A 15,403-nucleotide genomic window follows, 5' to 3' on the forward strand; every position below is an offset into this window, starting at 1 on the left:
GGCTGCGAGGTCTGCGTTGGGGTCTGATGGGAATCCCGCTCTCTTGACCTCTAAGAGGATAGCCCACCAGGGGGAATGGTAATGTGCCTCACAAGCTTGGTCCTCCCAGGCTCCGGTTGCTACGGTGAGCTGGTGCTTGCCTGTTGTGTGAGGGACCCAGGAGGGTCTCCCCTGCTTGGTGCTGCCGGGAGTTGATGCAGGCCCTGCGCTGCTGGGGGACTAGTTCCTGGGCTCGGCCAGAGCTCATCGGCATGCACACGCACAAACAAAGTTACTCGCTTACCGACACACAACTAATCCTAACAGGTCGAAGGTCAAACAAGTGGGTTGCTCTTCCATCGGTGTGCCCTGCCAACTTATGCTGGATCAACTCTGGATTTGATAAAGTCAATCACGCAATCAGGATAGCATCTGGAGAACCAACGTCTCTATATGCTATGCCTGACGTACTGCGACAGGACAACGTGCAAAAACACAAATTATAAATGATTCCTAACGCTGCTAAAGTAATGTAGCACCGATTATTACAGTTATAATATTGTTCTAACACTATTTTGATTGTGATAAACAGATTTGTCCAAGATATAGAACAAACTTGTTAAATTTAGTTGTAGTTTTTGAGAGTTCATAGTACCGTGTTTTTGGGACTATAAGCGGCACTTAAAATCCTTAAGAAGATATGTATCAAGCCACACCCCTCTCTATCTCCACGCCCCTTCTTTTCTCCTCCCCTTCTTACAACCATGCTGTTCAGATGTACGCACACGCGCATGTACGTGCACCTGTGGCCGGCCGGCTATGTAAACAAGGCACTGGAGGACAACACAGAGATGGCGTGAAATGATACCGTTAGTTCCTCACAAAACTATTTTTATGTTCTTTCTATCTAAAATAATGACATTTTGATTATTGCTTATTTTAAGATAAAATTAAATGTTATCTATTCATCTTAAAACATACTTGTAGGACATCAACACACATTAGCGAAACAGAATTTGTTTTGTAGTGTTGCATTAAGCCACTACAGGTAGACATTTTTTTTTACAGTACACAACCAGCTTTATTAAAAGAGCACAAAATGATAAGTGTATAACTGTGTAAGATTTGTGTATTTAAAAAAAAAAATGTAATTTAGTATTTTGAGTCTAATGAGGTTTTGTGTCATGACATCTTGCAATATTAAAATGCTATGATATTTGCAAAGTCTGTCATATGAAGAATCGATAATCTTGATCTCATAATCTAAAGTACTTTGACTGGAAGCTGAACTGCTTATTTGGCTACCCTAGTAGAAATTTGCTAAAACACATTTTGAGATTTATTAAACTTTTTTTCATTTAAAGAAAACTCAAATAAGAAGCATTTTCATCTTTTTTTTTTCTTTTGCATGAGGACCATCTTAGAATTAGACAAGTAAAAAAAAAAAAAGCAATATATGGACTGGTGAAGCCTTTGCAGATTTATCCTGTAGTGATTATACAGTTTTAGATTTGTGGCAACATTGGTCTGTTTAAAAAAAGGTGGATTCATAGTTTGCAATAGACATTATTGTAATGTCTGGTTTATATGAATACAGTATCCTGTACCATTCCATGAGCTGAGTTTATTACGACGTCCCCATTCATCAATTTATACATCATCCAATCAGTAGTTAGATAACATCCTTTACACAAACTTATTGTATTGGATGGGAATCACGTGTGATCCGGAACCTTGCAATTGTTATGGGTTCTGCTTGGTATTATGATGAAGACCCTTGGAGAGTATATTAATGAATACACCGTCAGCATGTTGTGCAAAACAATGGTACTGCAGTGCACCACTTGAAACGTTTTAACTCAAAGCTCAGCTGGTTTTCATGCATGCGAGTCTTCTGCTACTAATCCAATCACATTTAATTATGGTGTTGTGACAACCTTTACCTTAATGCAAAGGTTTGACTTATCTTGCTTTTAGAAATGCCAAGTAACTGTTAATGTTAAATGTGTTTAAAGCTGTATGCCCCCCCCCCCCAAGTCTTTTAATTAAGATATTTAAATCTGTATGCACTGTCTGGCCGTCCTTGCTTTCCCCCTTTAATATCTGATTTCTCTCATTCATCATACTTAGATTTTTATCACATTTTCATCTGAGCACCCATGTGGATCCGTGCTCAGGTTTTTATTTTTTTATTTGTTGTTGTGCAACTCGAGTAAAAGAGCAACGATTTGCCATGTTTACTTAATCACATTTCCCCTGCTTTCGGCATCACTGCATTAGCGGCACGGATGAACATTAATGGAGGAGGTGATTTTTCTGCTAATAATGAAGTGGAATTTCCACATGATTTGTGGCCCTCTTCCATATTTTCGCTCTCCGTGTTTCAAAACAGAGGTTTTAATAGTGGCTCGATTATTGTTGCTGGGGGGGGGGGGCGATAATGCAAGTTAAATTGGTGTTCTTCGGGCTGGGTTTCCCCCTCACACATTGCAGCATTGAGTATTACAAGTCTCGTAAATGCTTGACTGACTGGTTGGGGTTTGCTTCCAACCTTTGCACAAGGTGATAATCATTCTTAGTGCAAAGGGTAATTATTTTACAAAGTGTATCATGCACATTATATAATTATTAATTAGCTGATGCTTAAGAGCTGGCATAAGAATGCAATTTTATAGTTCTTTTAGCTCAGCGTTAAACTGATAGCGCCAAGCCGTACAGGATTTGGTGCTGAATGTAAGCATTTGTGACAAAGATTTACAACTGGTGCAGGCAAATTGTCAGAAGCGATTAATGTTCACTTCACAAGTCCTGAGGCTTGTTTGTATCTGAAAGCCTCTGGACTGGTGAGCTGGTATTGTGCCACCAAGGACAAATGGCTTGTTTTTACAGCACTCAACTGCGAGCCACCTTTTATTTTTGCACGCTTGTATGTGTGACAGGGAGGAAGTTGAGTTTGCCATTGGCTGGTTCAGAGTTGGGGTGTTTTATGGTATCACATTAAAAAGTCACAGTATCACAGAGCTGAAAAATGGGCTACATGTGTAATCAACTTGCTGGTATTAATGAGACTATTATCTTGCTTCTGATGGGCTTTTATTTAGCGGCAGCCATGAAGAGGGAGGGGGTGGAAGATAAACAGATGACACACGATAGTAGAGAATATGCTGCCTTTTGAAGCATCTCAAAAAGAAATTTGGCCCCCTTGAAATAAATAGTATTGCTTTCTCCTTAAAAAGAAGAGGCCCTAGTTATTTATATAATAATGCTTATAAATAGGCTTAAAATTAGGGATAAGCCAGCTACTGGCATCAAGGTAGGGCTGGGCGATATGGCCTAAAAATAAAATCTCTCAATTATATTTCCCCCTTTTATTTTCATAAATAAACAATTACTGAAATAATTTTAATAACTATTATTTCAATCGTCTTGTCTAGAAGTTTACCTGAATTTAAAATGCAACTAAATACAAGCTTTGAAACATGCCTTTAAAACAAGTTGGCAGGCCCCGCCTTAGTAAACAGGAAAAATATAACACAAAATGTTTGGTGCTAGTGGTATTACACATCTAAGAGCAGGCTTCACTTGTTTAATTTCAAACTAATTTAGAAAAACAAGTAGGTGAATAAATTAAAGTATCTCGTCTTTATAAAAGGCAAAAAAAAAGTTTCTTTAGAATATTTTGACAATTTCATTTCCTAAACATATATTCAACATTGCATCCTATTACCAAAACAATTTTCCGTTTCGGGACTGATATAGTTCAAAGTTTTATGGAAGCCCAGGAGAGTGCATTGGCAAAAAAATAAAATAAAATAAATCTTGATCTTCCAAAAATGTGATCTTCATAAATTGAATTTGAATTAATTGATAAAATCGATTTATCATCCAGTCCTACTTGAAGGTATGCCAAGATTTTAAAGTTACATTTCAAAACCACTAAAAACGTCAGTCACTCTGTTCCTACAGCTTAAAGACCCAATGGGAATATAGTTGAATATGTCGAGGCTGGGGTCTGCCGTTGAGACCTGTTGAGGTGGTTTGGTCGAGATCACCTCCAGGCACTAATGTTCATGAGAGATGTTCATATCCCTGGGACACAATGCCATATTAGTGGATATTTAATGGGTACAACTTCACTGAAGACCATTGTTGAGTTTGTCACAGTTTTTTAGCTGAACAACACCAATGTTCATGGGCAAATAATTGGTCCTCCAGAGTAATTTCCAAAAAAACTAGACGAACTGTAAAAGCACATGAACTTACCTTCTTCAGTGCTGCTGCAAAATGTCCCTCCACTTTCAGCAGACATAGGCAAATTAGGCTAATTAATATAGCCAGCAGACACCACCAACCTAATTTAGCATATAGTTAGTGGCACTGAGCTTGTTTGGCTGAGAAAACGGCAACAAGGTTCTCAGTCTCCTGTGAAAATTGTTGGATGCTACGTATACGCTAGCTTGAGTTGGTTGAAATACCTAAAACGAGCAAAACTGTGGAATTTGTCTGACTAGCATCGATTGCCAGAGGATTTGTTTTCACTTTATTATACACTCAAGGTGAAATGACATCTTTATACCACAGATAGGCTTCTGCATTTACAACAAAGACGTGTTTTACTGTTTCAAAACATGTCTGGGTGTCGTTTTAAGAATACAGACGGCAAGCCTTTTCACCTAGCGGTGCAGCAGCCAGCTGCCAGCTTGTGACTCAAGCAGATAGCTTAGTTGATTGACCGGATATCGTCTTACCAATTAGTCGACGAAGATCAAAGACAGCAAAAATGCATATGGTTTCCAGTAAACCTGTTTGATTAATATTTTTACAATATTTTTATTTTTCAACTCAGACAAATTAGGTGAACATAGATATTATATAGTTATAAAAACAATATTTTCTGTCATTTTAGCAACAGCAGGAATATTGGTTATTTTTTCCTCAGGTCACTGTTTAGAACATGTCATAAATTTTTTCTCTTTTACTTTTTAGCTTAAATACTCCAATACCTCATTCCTTTTTCTTTAAAGGTTATCATGCCCTTAGACTCATATACCAGTCTAGGTCTACTTGGCCATTTCCTCTAACACTAATGCCTCTTCCTCTTTTCAACTCCTCACAATACTCCTTTGCAATCAGCTTCATAAGTAGCCATCTTGTTTCTTTTAGGCCAACTATCAAAAAGGGAAGTGAGGTTGGAGCATGCTTTGTTGTCTGAGGCGAAAAAAAAAAAAAAAGACTGGATGTGAGTCATAAGGCTTGGGGACAAGGGGGCAGGGGGTAATGTTGAGTGCTGTGCACTGGGAGACCTTCCGTACATTAAGGCAAGTATTGCATGTGGAGGACTGATGGAGCCCAGCGACAGCGTGCCTGTCATTTCACACCTCTTGGAACATTGTGCTTGCACCTTGCGAGCATTTTACTGCATGTTCCAGGGCTCACATAGATAAGCTTGTCCACAAAGACAGATCTGTGAAGCGCATCACTGTTTCTCTTTTTTTTTTTTATAATACTAGGCAGCCCTATGCGTAGTTCAGTGATATACAAGGCCTGATTTATGAAACATGGCTCTTTGAAAATTACTGTAGCTAGGGCTATAAATAATAGTATAGCCAGCCATTAATCAAGCGGAGCTCAAAATTGCAGATGCCTTACAACGGCGCTGTCATCGCTGCTTTGAATATACAGTCTCTTCTCTTGTAACTAAGAACTGTATAGTGCAGGATGTCATTTTCTGTGACAGACCTTAGCACGTTGTCAAGCATACTTTGGGCCTCCAGAGCATATGGGTGTCTGCTATGTGCAAATGAATTCTCACGCGTAATAGAGCCAAGGAAGAGAGCACATGTACTGAGGTTAGGAACCATATTTGCTCAACAACAGAGCTATTTTCTCTCGATGCCTTTCAGCCGTGATGATTTTCCTGTCACATTAACCATCCAGGAACATAAGGGTTACATCATTTAAAATAACCACCACAGATTTGAATGGGCATAGATTTTTTTTATCCAGGTGGGAACTGCTAAAGTTTATTCCCCCCCCCCCCCATCTTGATCTGTTGGTTTGTGTGTATTGATTGCTATGTCAAGCTAAGAGGCCACGGGGCTGCCTGGTGGCTCTGCTCCAATACCAATCACCGGGGGGACAGAGGAGGTGCAGCACAGATGCTCAAAGCTTAGACCTAACAAAACAAGTTAATTATACCTTCAAGAGTTTCCTCCACAAAGTGCACTTCCACTGGTGCGTTTGCAGTGCTGTTGTGCGCTAAAATTATCTGACGTTTTTTGTTTTTTTTTGTTTTTTGTTTTTTCAGAATTTATGGAAATGGTGGAATCACAGCTGTTGCTAAACTGCAGCCTGTCTAATTTGCCTTGGGTCATTACACTAACCCCTATTATTATGAGAAAGACTACAAGTGCAAAAGCTTGGCCCAAAGCTTAGGAAATTTGACAACTAATAATTATTTTGCCCGTGTAAGTTTTGGACTTTAACACTATTGCTAAACTGTAATGAGCTGTGTAAAAAAGTTTGGTGATTTAGAATTTTAATACAACAACTAGTTAACTCTGGAAATACCCTTCAGACATATGCAGTTTTAGGAAGTTGTTCAAGGAATTTCATTTTTGTTCTATTTAACTTTTTGTTTTAATTGGCTTTGTTTGTTTTACAAATAGAAAGTACATGGGCAATTCACATTCAACATTGTTTACATTAAATTAAAACAGGAAAACCTTTGCTTGGGGGCTATAAGGAATTATGTTTTAAGATACACAAGTAGTCATTCTAGTATTGAATATTATTTTATGTTACAACCACAGTGTTTGATATACTCCCATTGGGTTTTATTTGCTAGACGTGATGAAACATAACGCATAATCGTTAATAAAAAAAGGGTCTACATGGTTTTTACATTGTTCAAAAGTAAACATCTGACAACGATATAGATTCATTCCCCTTTACTCTGATTCCCTTAAATAAAATCAATTGCAAAATGCTGTGTGTGACTTAAAACTAAAACACCCTAAAAACTGAATCACCCTGGTGAACCGTGATGGGAAGATGGGCATAGAAAAAAAATAAATTTTTTGCAGGAAAACGGACGTAAATGGGATGGGTTGGACCTCCAGATATTCACATGTTAGAATGAGCAAGTTCAGAATCAAGCTTATGGCAGTGCTTAAAAACTGATGCTGGCAGACCATCTCTATCTACTATGACTAAGTCTAAACATGCAAAGCTGGTAGAAACCTATCCCAAAACACTTGTAGCCGTATATTCCATGAAAGATGATCACACTATTGAGTCAGGGTGCCAGAATTCAAATGCACATTGAGATTTTAATAGTTAAAAAGTTTAAGGCCTCTCACCATTTTGTCCACTTAAGAATCACGCACTACTTTATGTTGGTCTATCGCATAAAACCTATCGAAGTTAAATGTTGTGATTAGCCAGAATGTGAAAAGGTTCACAGGATATGAATAGTGCATGCCACTTGAATGCCAGAGCTCTGCTCTTTTACAGTGTTAAAAAAAATCTACAATATAAGATGACTATTTTTAAAACTGTTCTCTAACTCCTGCTGCCTTATTCCTTCACAGCGGAGAGGGGACAGAAACCGATTCAGAAGTGGAGGACCGGGTGGATGGCGTTAAGTCGTGGCTCTCAAAGAACAAAGGCTCCAGCAAGACTCTGTCTGATGAAGGCAGTCTGAAGAGCACCAGGTTAGTCCTTGCATTCTTTTGTATCGTATCTGATGAGCGTCTAGTGATTAAACTGCCTCCATTTCCTATCTTCAAAAGGCCCACGATTACCTGGGGCATTGTGCAACAGAAAGAAGGGTATCTCATATGATTAGGTGTCAGCTCTCTTTTCCAGTAATCTGTCTAATGACAGGAGGTGGTGTGGGGAAGCGGCTGCTGTCACATTTATTGAGGTGGCCTGTGGCCAGTTGGCAAGCCTGCCAAATGACGCTTCTGACTCTGTCAGATAGGTCCTTTCACTAGTTGATTGCCTCACTTTTAGCAATATACGCTGTGCATAACAGCAATAGTCAGAGGTACAGGTTCCAAGGACAAAATGAAAATGACTGTGTCAAGCTGCCGGATATGTAAAATCATCCCAGCCACTGATCTGGAGACAATGTTTCACAAAGCCAAAGATTAGGATTTATCATTTTAAACGTATATCTTTCCCTAGTGGTTATCTCTGGTGTCAATTTTGTTGCGTAATCTTCTAGATATGCAGCAAATGCAGATGCTACGGAGATGAAAGAAGGTAAGGAGAAGATGAGTGACGGCGGCAAAGATAAGAAGGAAGTAGAGCAGAGCAGATCAGTGTCTGTCATGAGTTCCCTTAGCTACAGAAAACGCTCCAACTTGAAGGACTCTATCGGAGGCACAGGAGACGAGACCTCGTTGTTTAGCACTCTCAAAGAACAGCCGAACATGCCGGATCACGCCGCCTTGCGCAAAGCAAAGTCAAAGAGTGGCGAGCTCGGGGAGGACAGGAGGAAAACTCAGGCCGAGGACGATATGGATGACAAGGGCTCCGTCATCTCCATGGCTTATTCTGAAGCAACTAGCAGGGCCAGGAAGGGCCTGGAGTCCCGCTGGACCTCCCGCAGCACCCCTGAGTTTGATAACGAGTCAGTGGTGTCCTCAGTAGCTCCAAGCAGGGTGTCCACCAGGAGGGGCATGTTGGACATGGACGACGACAACAAGTCGACCATCAGCAGTGTGAGTCGCGCAAGTCCCCGCTCCCTGCGTCGCAGCAGTTCTTGGAAAGACGACAAGCGAAGCAGCTCTCGCTTGTCCCTCGCCCGCAGCTGCGGCCTCAGCGAATTCGGCCTGCATGTAAACGACAACGATGACGATGCCCACAGTGTGACTTATGGAGAAGGTAAACGTTCCCCTTACAGTCCCCGTGCCACGAGTCGCAGCTACTCCACTCCGCCTCAGCCGCGCTCCTCAGACAGCAACCCGCTTGAAGCGTCTGACATTAAACCGGTCACGCACCGGAACTACTTGGACCCCGACCTGGAGGCTGCAATTAATGAGGTGCTGAGCTTCAAGCCCATTAAGTTCAAGCGTAGCAAACTGGAGGAGTCCAGCGGCGACGAGGATGAGAAGAAGGGCCAAGGCGTTGAGGATAGGCGGAAGAAGGGGGAGGATGAAGGCACGTCCAGCTGGTCCAGCTCCTCCCGCAGTCGTAAGGATAAAAAAGTTAAGGTCCCATCTTCGGACTCTTCTTCTTCCTCCTCCTCCTCCTCCTCCTCCTCTTCCTCTTCCTCAGATGGTCGTCACAGCAGGAAGAGCACAAAGGGGAGAAAGGACAAGAAGTCCAAGAAAAAACCTAAGAAAAAGCCAAGCGAGTCAGAAGATTCCTCGTCTTCCTCAGAGTCATCCGAGTCCTCCTCCAATTCAACCGTCTCCTATCGAAGTTCCAGCAGCGTTAAAAGGGCCCCAAAACAACAACAACAACAAGACGATAAGGAGCGCGCAGCTCACGGACAAGCCGGCAAAAAAGAAACCAAGAAGAAAAAGAAGAAGGTGGATAGCCTGGTGATGAAGTACCTCTACAGGCCTGACAGTGACTGATGCCGACGGAATAAGGTGACGCATGGCGTGCTATCAACCGAGGAGCCTGGCATGCTTTGAAAAGGATTCAGCATCTCTTACTATGAATACTAACTTTGCTGTGGGTGATTTAATATTTTATATAATCCATCTGGTTCACTGTTTGCTTGTACAATGTATGCCCCCCCCCCACACACACACATTTTCTTTCACCTTTTCTTTTTAGCGTCAAATGTCTTACTTTAATGATTTCTCAGACTCTTAATTGGCCTTCAGTTGAAGTGCATTATCATATGCAGTCATAACAGCCCACACACAAGTTAAGATTGCAGCAGTGTTGAAAATCCATACACACAGAATATCAACGTTGCAATTTTCACCATGTGCTCACCTATGACTACATGTGTCCTGGTTTTTCTGTCATGATGGTCCCCCAGGTTGTGCCTTGTTTAAAGTGTGCTTAGATCTTGGCGCCTCTCAGACTGCTTTAGCTCTTTCCACAAAGACTAATCCGTATTTATACTGAATGAAGACGTTGAAATATCCACCGCAGGTAAAATAATAACTGCTTCTAACCTTTTAACCAAACCTCACATCACAAACACTGAGCTATCCATTTAGGCACGCGGCGTACAAGCACTAACATTTATGTTCGCATGTCACAGAATAAACGTTCTCTCATGCACAAGATCCTAAACCAACACCGTAAACCAGGATTGTGCAACACCAAGCCTGTCAGAACAAACATATTGCCATCCCTATGTTGGAGTTTGGATTTCATGCTAGTTTATTTGCTGAAATTCTTGCTGTGACTCTCGACAATTTCACATGCAAATGCTACACCTGTACTAAACTGCCCACACTTTCACACAGTGGCCATATGCAATCCCAAAATTGTCTGTATTTTCACCTTGACGTGTTGATGCTTTGCTTTTGCTTATGTTTGCAGTAAAAAAAAATTTTTTCCCTTTAATAGTTTAAATATAGTCAGTGTTGATTGCAGTGTACACACACACACACACACACCAGTCACTTAAATTTTGTATCTAAATGATGCTATAATTAGCTTGCTCGTCTTATTCCTGTGTAGTAAGAACGAAAGGCATAATTAAAGGCATCGCTGCAAACGTGAGAGTTTCTCCTAATGTTGTGTTTGCTGCTGCAAGTGCAATGTGTTAAAAGCAAGTATCTGAACGTGACTTTTCCTCCAACACAGACTTAGCAATAAGACAGCCAGAATTACACCAATTTGTCATTTCACCGTAGGTAGGTGTGATGTGCCTGTTGAAACCATTTCATCCAAACACTTTGCATCACAGTTTAGTTTTAGTTTTTAAGCTCCAAAGACAATCTTATCTGAAGAAAAGTTTTATTTTTTATTTTTAGTGAAATTTTGGGGTCAGTTTTGGTTTTTGGTTTTCAGATCTGCAAAACGGTTGTCCAACCTTAAATCTAATTGGGCTTCGCTGAAGGATGCTGACCGGAGTAAGGTTAGAACAATAATTAAAAAAACACAGGCAGGATCCATATGCAGAAAAGTGCTGAAACTAACAAACCTTTTGATGCAAAAGCCTGACCATAAGCTGTACTGCAACACAGCTAGCTGATAAAGGAAGTTAGAAAAGTATCACTCTGAAAACCCCTATAGGTCTGTGGATTTTGCCATTTTGAAAACGTTTCAGCACATAAATATTAATTAGTATCAACCATAGTTGATGACAACGTATAAATGCCTCTAGTTCTGCTTCTAATTAAGTTATCCCTTCTGTGTAGAAGTTTAAATTTGAGTTGTAAACACATTATGGCTTTCAATTGAAATATTTTACACTACTTTGGAATCTCTTTAGGTTTTTAGATATAGTAATTTCTAATTAAAAACGGCAGAATCACAGGATTTATCAAACCAACTAAAGCCAACTGAGCCCATCACATTTTGTGGAAACTCTCGCAGTTTGCAGGAACAACCATAACAGTAGGTGGCGGCAGTAGAAGTTATTCTAAGAATTCTGACGCGTTTCGTTTCTGTGCAACTCTCCCATAAAATGAAAGAGGTGCAATTTAAAAATACTTTGGTTGAGAAAATGTAAACATTTTCATCGTCTGAGACTGAAGTCCTGCCAACTGACGGCAGCTAGTGCGGACTGATGCAGGCTTTCCCTGACACGAAATCAGGGGTAAAATTGGTCAACAAATTGTATAATGTGCACCCATCTTTAGTTACCACAGTAGAGAGGACTAAATACGTGTGCCCCGCTTTTTCAGTTGTACATTACTTTGTTTCTCTATCAAACAAAATCCCACTGAAACACAGGTCTGTAATTGTAAAGTGTCAAAATGTGAAAAGTTCACTGAATATTAATGGATTTGTAAAGCAGCGTGCCTTTGCTTCGCAGAGCAGGATTCTTTAAAGACATCGGTTTGATTGTGTTCTACTGTTTTTCTAAATATATTTTATGCATTCCAGTATGCACAAAGTAATAAATCCTTTTTTTCCATTAACATTATGCACCCATATTTTGCATACGCCGGCTGATTTGCTGTTTGCCTACCGCTGTAACTGCACATCTGAATAAGGCTGCAGCGAGCATTGTTTATGTTGCCTAAATGTTGCTCGTTGTTCTTTTCTAACCCCTCTGTCTTTTGTCTTGTCCGTAAATGGGCGAGTCATAATTTAATGGTGTGTCTATATTTGTGTTGACCCCTCCAGTCCCCCTGTGTACCGGAGACACATGAGTCTTGGCAGATCTGATGAAGAGGAGGAGGCTGACAGAGACTCCGGCAGGCAGTCCCTGAGGCAAAGCAACAGCGAAGGCTTATTGATTGAGAGCTCGTCGTAACCCCTCAGTCAGGCAACCTTGTTCTTTCAGCGACACCAATCACACAGAATGGACACACTTCGTCTCCCCTCACTGTATTACCACTGCCCGGCTAGCAAGGACAGAGGAGCGAGGCGCACAAAGACACTTTGTTAATGCTACATCCTCGACTTTTCATCAGGCTTATTACGGCACCTTTTATTAGCATGAGGTGAATTTCCTCCCACGGCTAAAATTGTGGCTCTTCGCTTTCACTTCAAGCAACATACTGAGTTAGTCACACATAGCACATAAAAAAAAAAAAAAAGTCAAGCACCATCTAAAGAACTTTCTGCTGTTGCTTTAATTCACGAGAGCTTCTTTTCAGGCAAATTTAAGCTCTCCCCTGCACTCTGCTCTGACTATTCACATCGCTCTGCCAAGAGGATTTAGATAAGCTGCTCTCCGGCTGGACTCCTTCAAGAAGGTCTGACCAACTATTAAGATTATTCTTATCTCCTCTCCATTCGTGCGGATTGGCACAGTGGGAGAAATTAGCCACTTTTCAATTAGTTATCTTGCTGTAAGTTTACACAGGGCTCATGTTCCCGAATTGAGATATCTTCATATGAACAAAGTGATGCTGCGTGATGACATGAAAGTAAGATCATTTGTGCAAATAAACTTCTGTCGGAGCAAAGCTGTCAGACGATTGAACGTGACCCTTATCTGGCACAAAGAGTGTTTATATTATCTATACCTTTCGAAGATTGTTTCTGGATTTGAATGCTTTAAGTTATATTTAAATGAAGATTTTTCTAAAGCGTGTAAAAGAGTGACTGTTGAGATGAAGTTTGTTATATTTGTGTTTTATCCTTATCACCAAGAGGGGTTCCCACTGAGATTTTTTTCGTCCTGCATGGGATAATTCTGGAAGTTCAGCAAAAACAAATGTGTTTTTCGGTCATATATGAGCTTTTCATCAGATCATGTAGATGCTGCGATGCAGGAATTAATATTGTATTCGTAGGATAATATAGGGTGCATATTTAATCAGCGGCTGACCAACCGCTGCTTGGTTGTTGGACACCCTGCAGATTAATGCACCAGATTTAGTGAAAAACAATGTTTCAATGCCATTGGTTCCAGCAATGAAATACATGTATATTATGTTTTTTTTCAGTGCATTATTGTATTAAGACTTTGGTGTGCCAAAAATCTCTGTGTAGATTGTGTGGGTTATTTTTTTTGTTGTTGTTTAAATGGTTATGGGTGATCTATAAAAGCATTTAGATTAAACAATCAAGTCCTATTTCCATTATGCAGAGATCAGCACCTGGATTAAAACCACTGGCAGGTAGAGTTAAAAATGGCAGATCATTACAATGGAATTCGCTTCCTGGTATTCCAGTTAATCTTTCCTTTCATGCGGGTCCACCAGTGCTAAATTCCCCTTGGCCTGAGGAATGATGTTCCCCGAGATCAGTGACCTCTCCCAGCAGAATAAATCAGCCGTCCTCTTCACAGAAACTGCCCAGGAATAAACTAGGCACGGAAAATTCCACAGTTTCACAAGGTTTGCACAAAGATTTAACACAAATGTGTACCATTGTCTGGTTTTATTCAACACAAAAAAGCAATAATTATTTATCCAGCAGCTGAACTAGTAGACAAAAGTAAAATAACGCTCTCTATGTAATTTTTTTAAAATTTGTAACTGTAAACGCACTGAAAACTTACTAAAACACACTATGCATTTAGTTATCACGTATTTTTTGGTATTGAGCGTTATAACTATTAGCCGTGTTATGACTATTCGTAGGGTAACACAAGTCTACCACGCTGATATGCACTGGTTAATTAGTTGGGCTATCTATAAGAACCAGCAAGGTCGGCCGTTGCTCGTCAGCTGGAGTCTTAAAACATTGTTACCCCAATAGGAGCGATGAATGGCTACCCTTTGGGTTCCATACTATGATTGTCTGTGTTTTTCATGACATGATATATGTCCAAACAGCCAAAGTTGTTTTTCTTGTAGGTGAGGGAAAAGTGTGCAGCAAAAGGTGGGGGAGGGGCATCACTGTGTTACTCTATCCGATCAGATCCCTCCGGTCACTCCGACACATTCAAACGCTTACAATAGTGTAAGTGGAAAATCTTTAGTATATAGAAAAACTAAATTTAAACCTTGAGGTACCTTGATACTGGAAACCAACCCATGCCAAATGCTATAAATCTACTTTAGTTTATTCTTTCTACAAGTATTCATGTAGCATTAAAAAAGAAAGTTTGTAGCATAGTTATTACACCAGTACAAGGTTTCACACTACGAAACCTTAATAAAATTATGCAAAATTTGCAGTTTGTCTAATTGTTTTGTGACTTGCCATGCAATGAGATCTCTCTACCCCCCCCACCCCCCACCCCCTCATGGCTAGAACAAATACCACAAACGAGTTGTGCCACTCTACAAGCTCCCCACCTCCCACTTCCATTTCGTTCACCGCAAAATGTGCTGAAACAAACCACATGTTCTGGCACCGAGCAGCGCAACCCACAGGACCCAAAGGATCCAACGCCCCAGAGCCGGACTGCACCTGACAACCCCCGGAGACCCCCCTGTGCCCTCGCTGGGCCAAGCTTCTGTCTGCAGTGTTAATAGAGTGGCTTCTCGCTATATAGAGTTGCATAAAAGTCTCAGTCTATTTCAGAAACCATTTGGTTATAGTATAAAACTGTATCTGAAGAACATATTTAGATCCCTCCCCCCCCCCCCCCCCCTTGTCTGACCCGTGTTATTTGTACTCATTAGCCTTGACCTGCTGACGTTCTTCAAAACAGCGTTCTTATAATAAAACTTGCTTAGATTATTCACAGCTATAATTTTTACCCTCTAGCGGTAGAAACCGATTCATTCTTGGAATGGTGCTGGTAAGACAATCGCAGAACTCTATGGATTAGATGGTTGGGATAAATGCTTACAATGTGGGGTTTGTGTGTGTGTATGTCTGTCTTATCCCATTTGCATATCAGAAAAAGGCTCGTTAGCATTTTTTGTCT

General features: G+C 40.6%; 1 protein-coding gene across 1 annotated transcript in view; it reads left to right on the plus strand.

Moving 5' to 3' along the window:
* The window catches only part of LOC105927773 (unconventional myosin-XVIIIa), a 94,703-nt gene extending 85,125 nt beyond the window's left edge, over positions 1-9,578 (plus strand). The window contains 2 exon segments of the mRNA XM_036143332.1: positions 7,572-7,694; positions 8,210-9,578. Coding sequence (XP_035999225.1) covers positions 7,572-7,694; positions 8,210-9,569 — 1,483 coding nt within the window. The 3' untranslated portion in view covers positions 9,570-9,578.
* The last annotated feature ends 5,825 nt before the right edge of the window (positions 9,579-15,403 follow it).

This window comes from Fundulus heteroclitus, chromosome 11, assembly GCF_011125445.2.
Source record: "Fundulus heteroclitus isolate FHET01 chromosome 11, MU-UCD_Fhet_4.1, whole genome shotgun sequence".
Classification (NCBI taxonomy): domain Eukaryota; kingdom Metazoa; phylum Chordata; class Actinopteri; order Cyprinodontiformes; family Fundulidae; genus Fundulus; species Fundulus heteroclitus.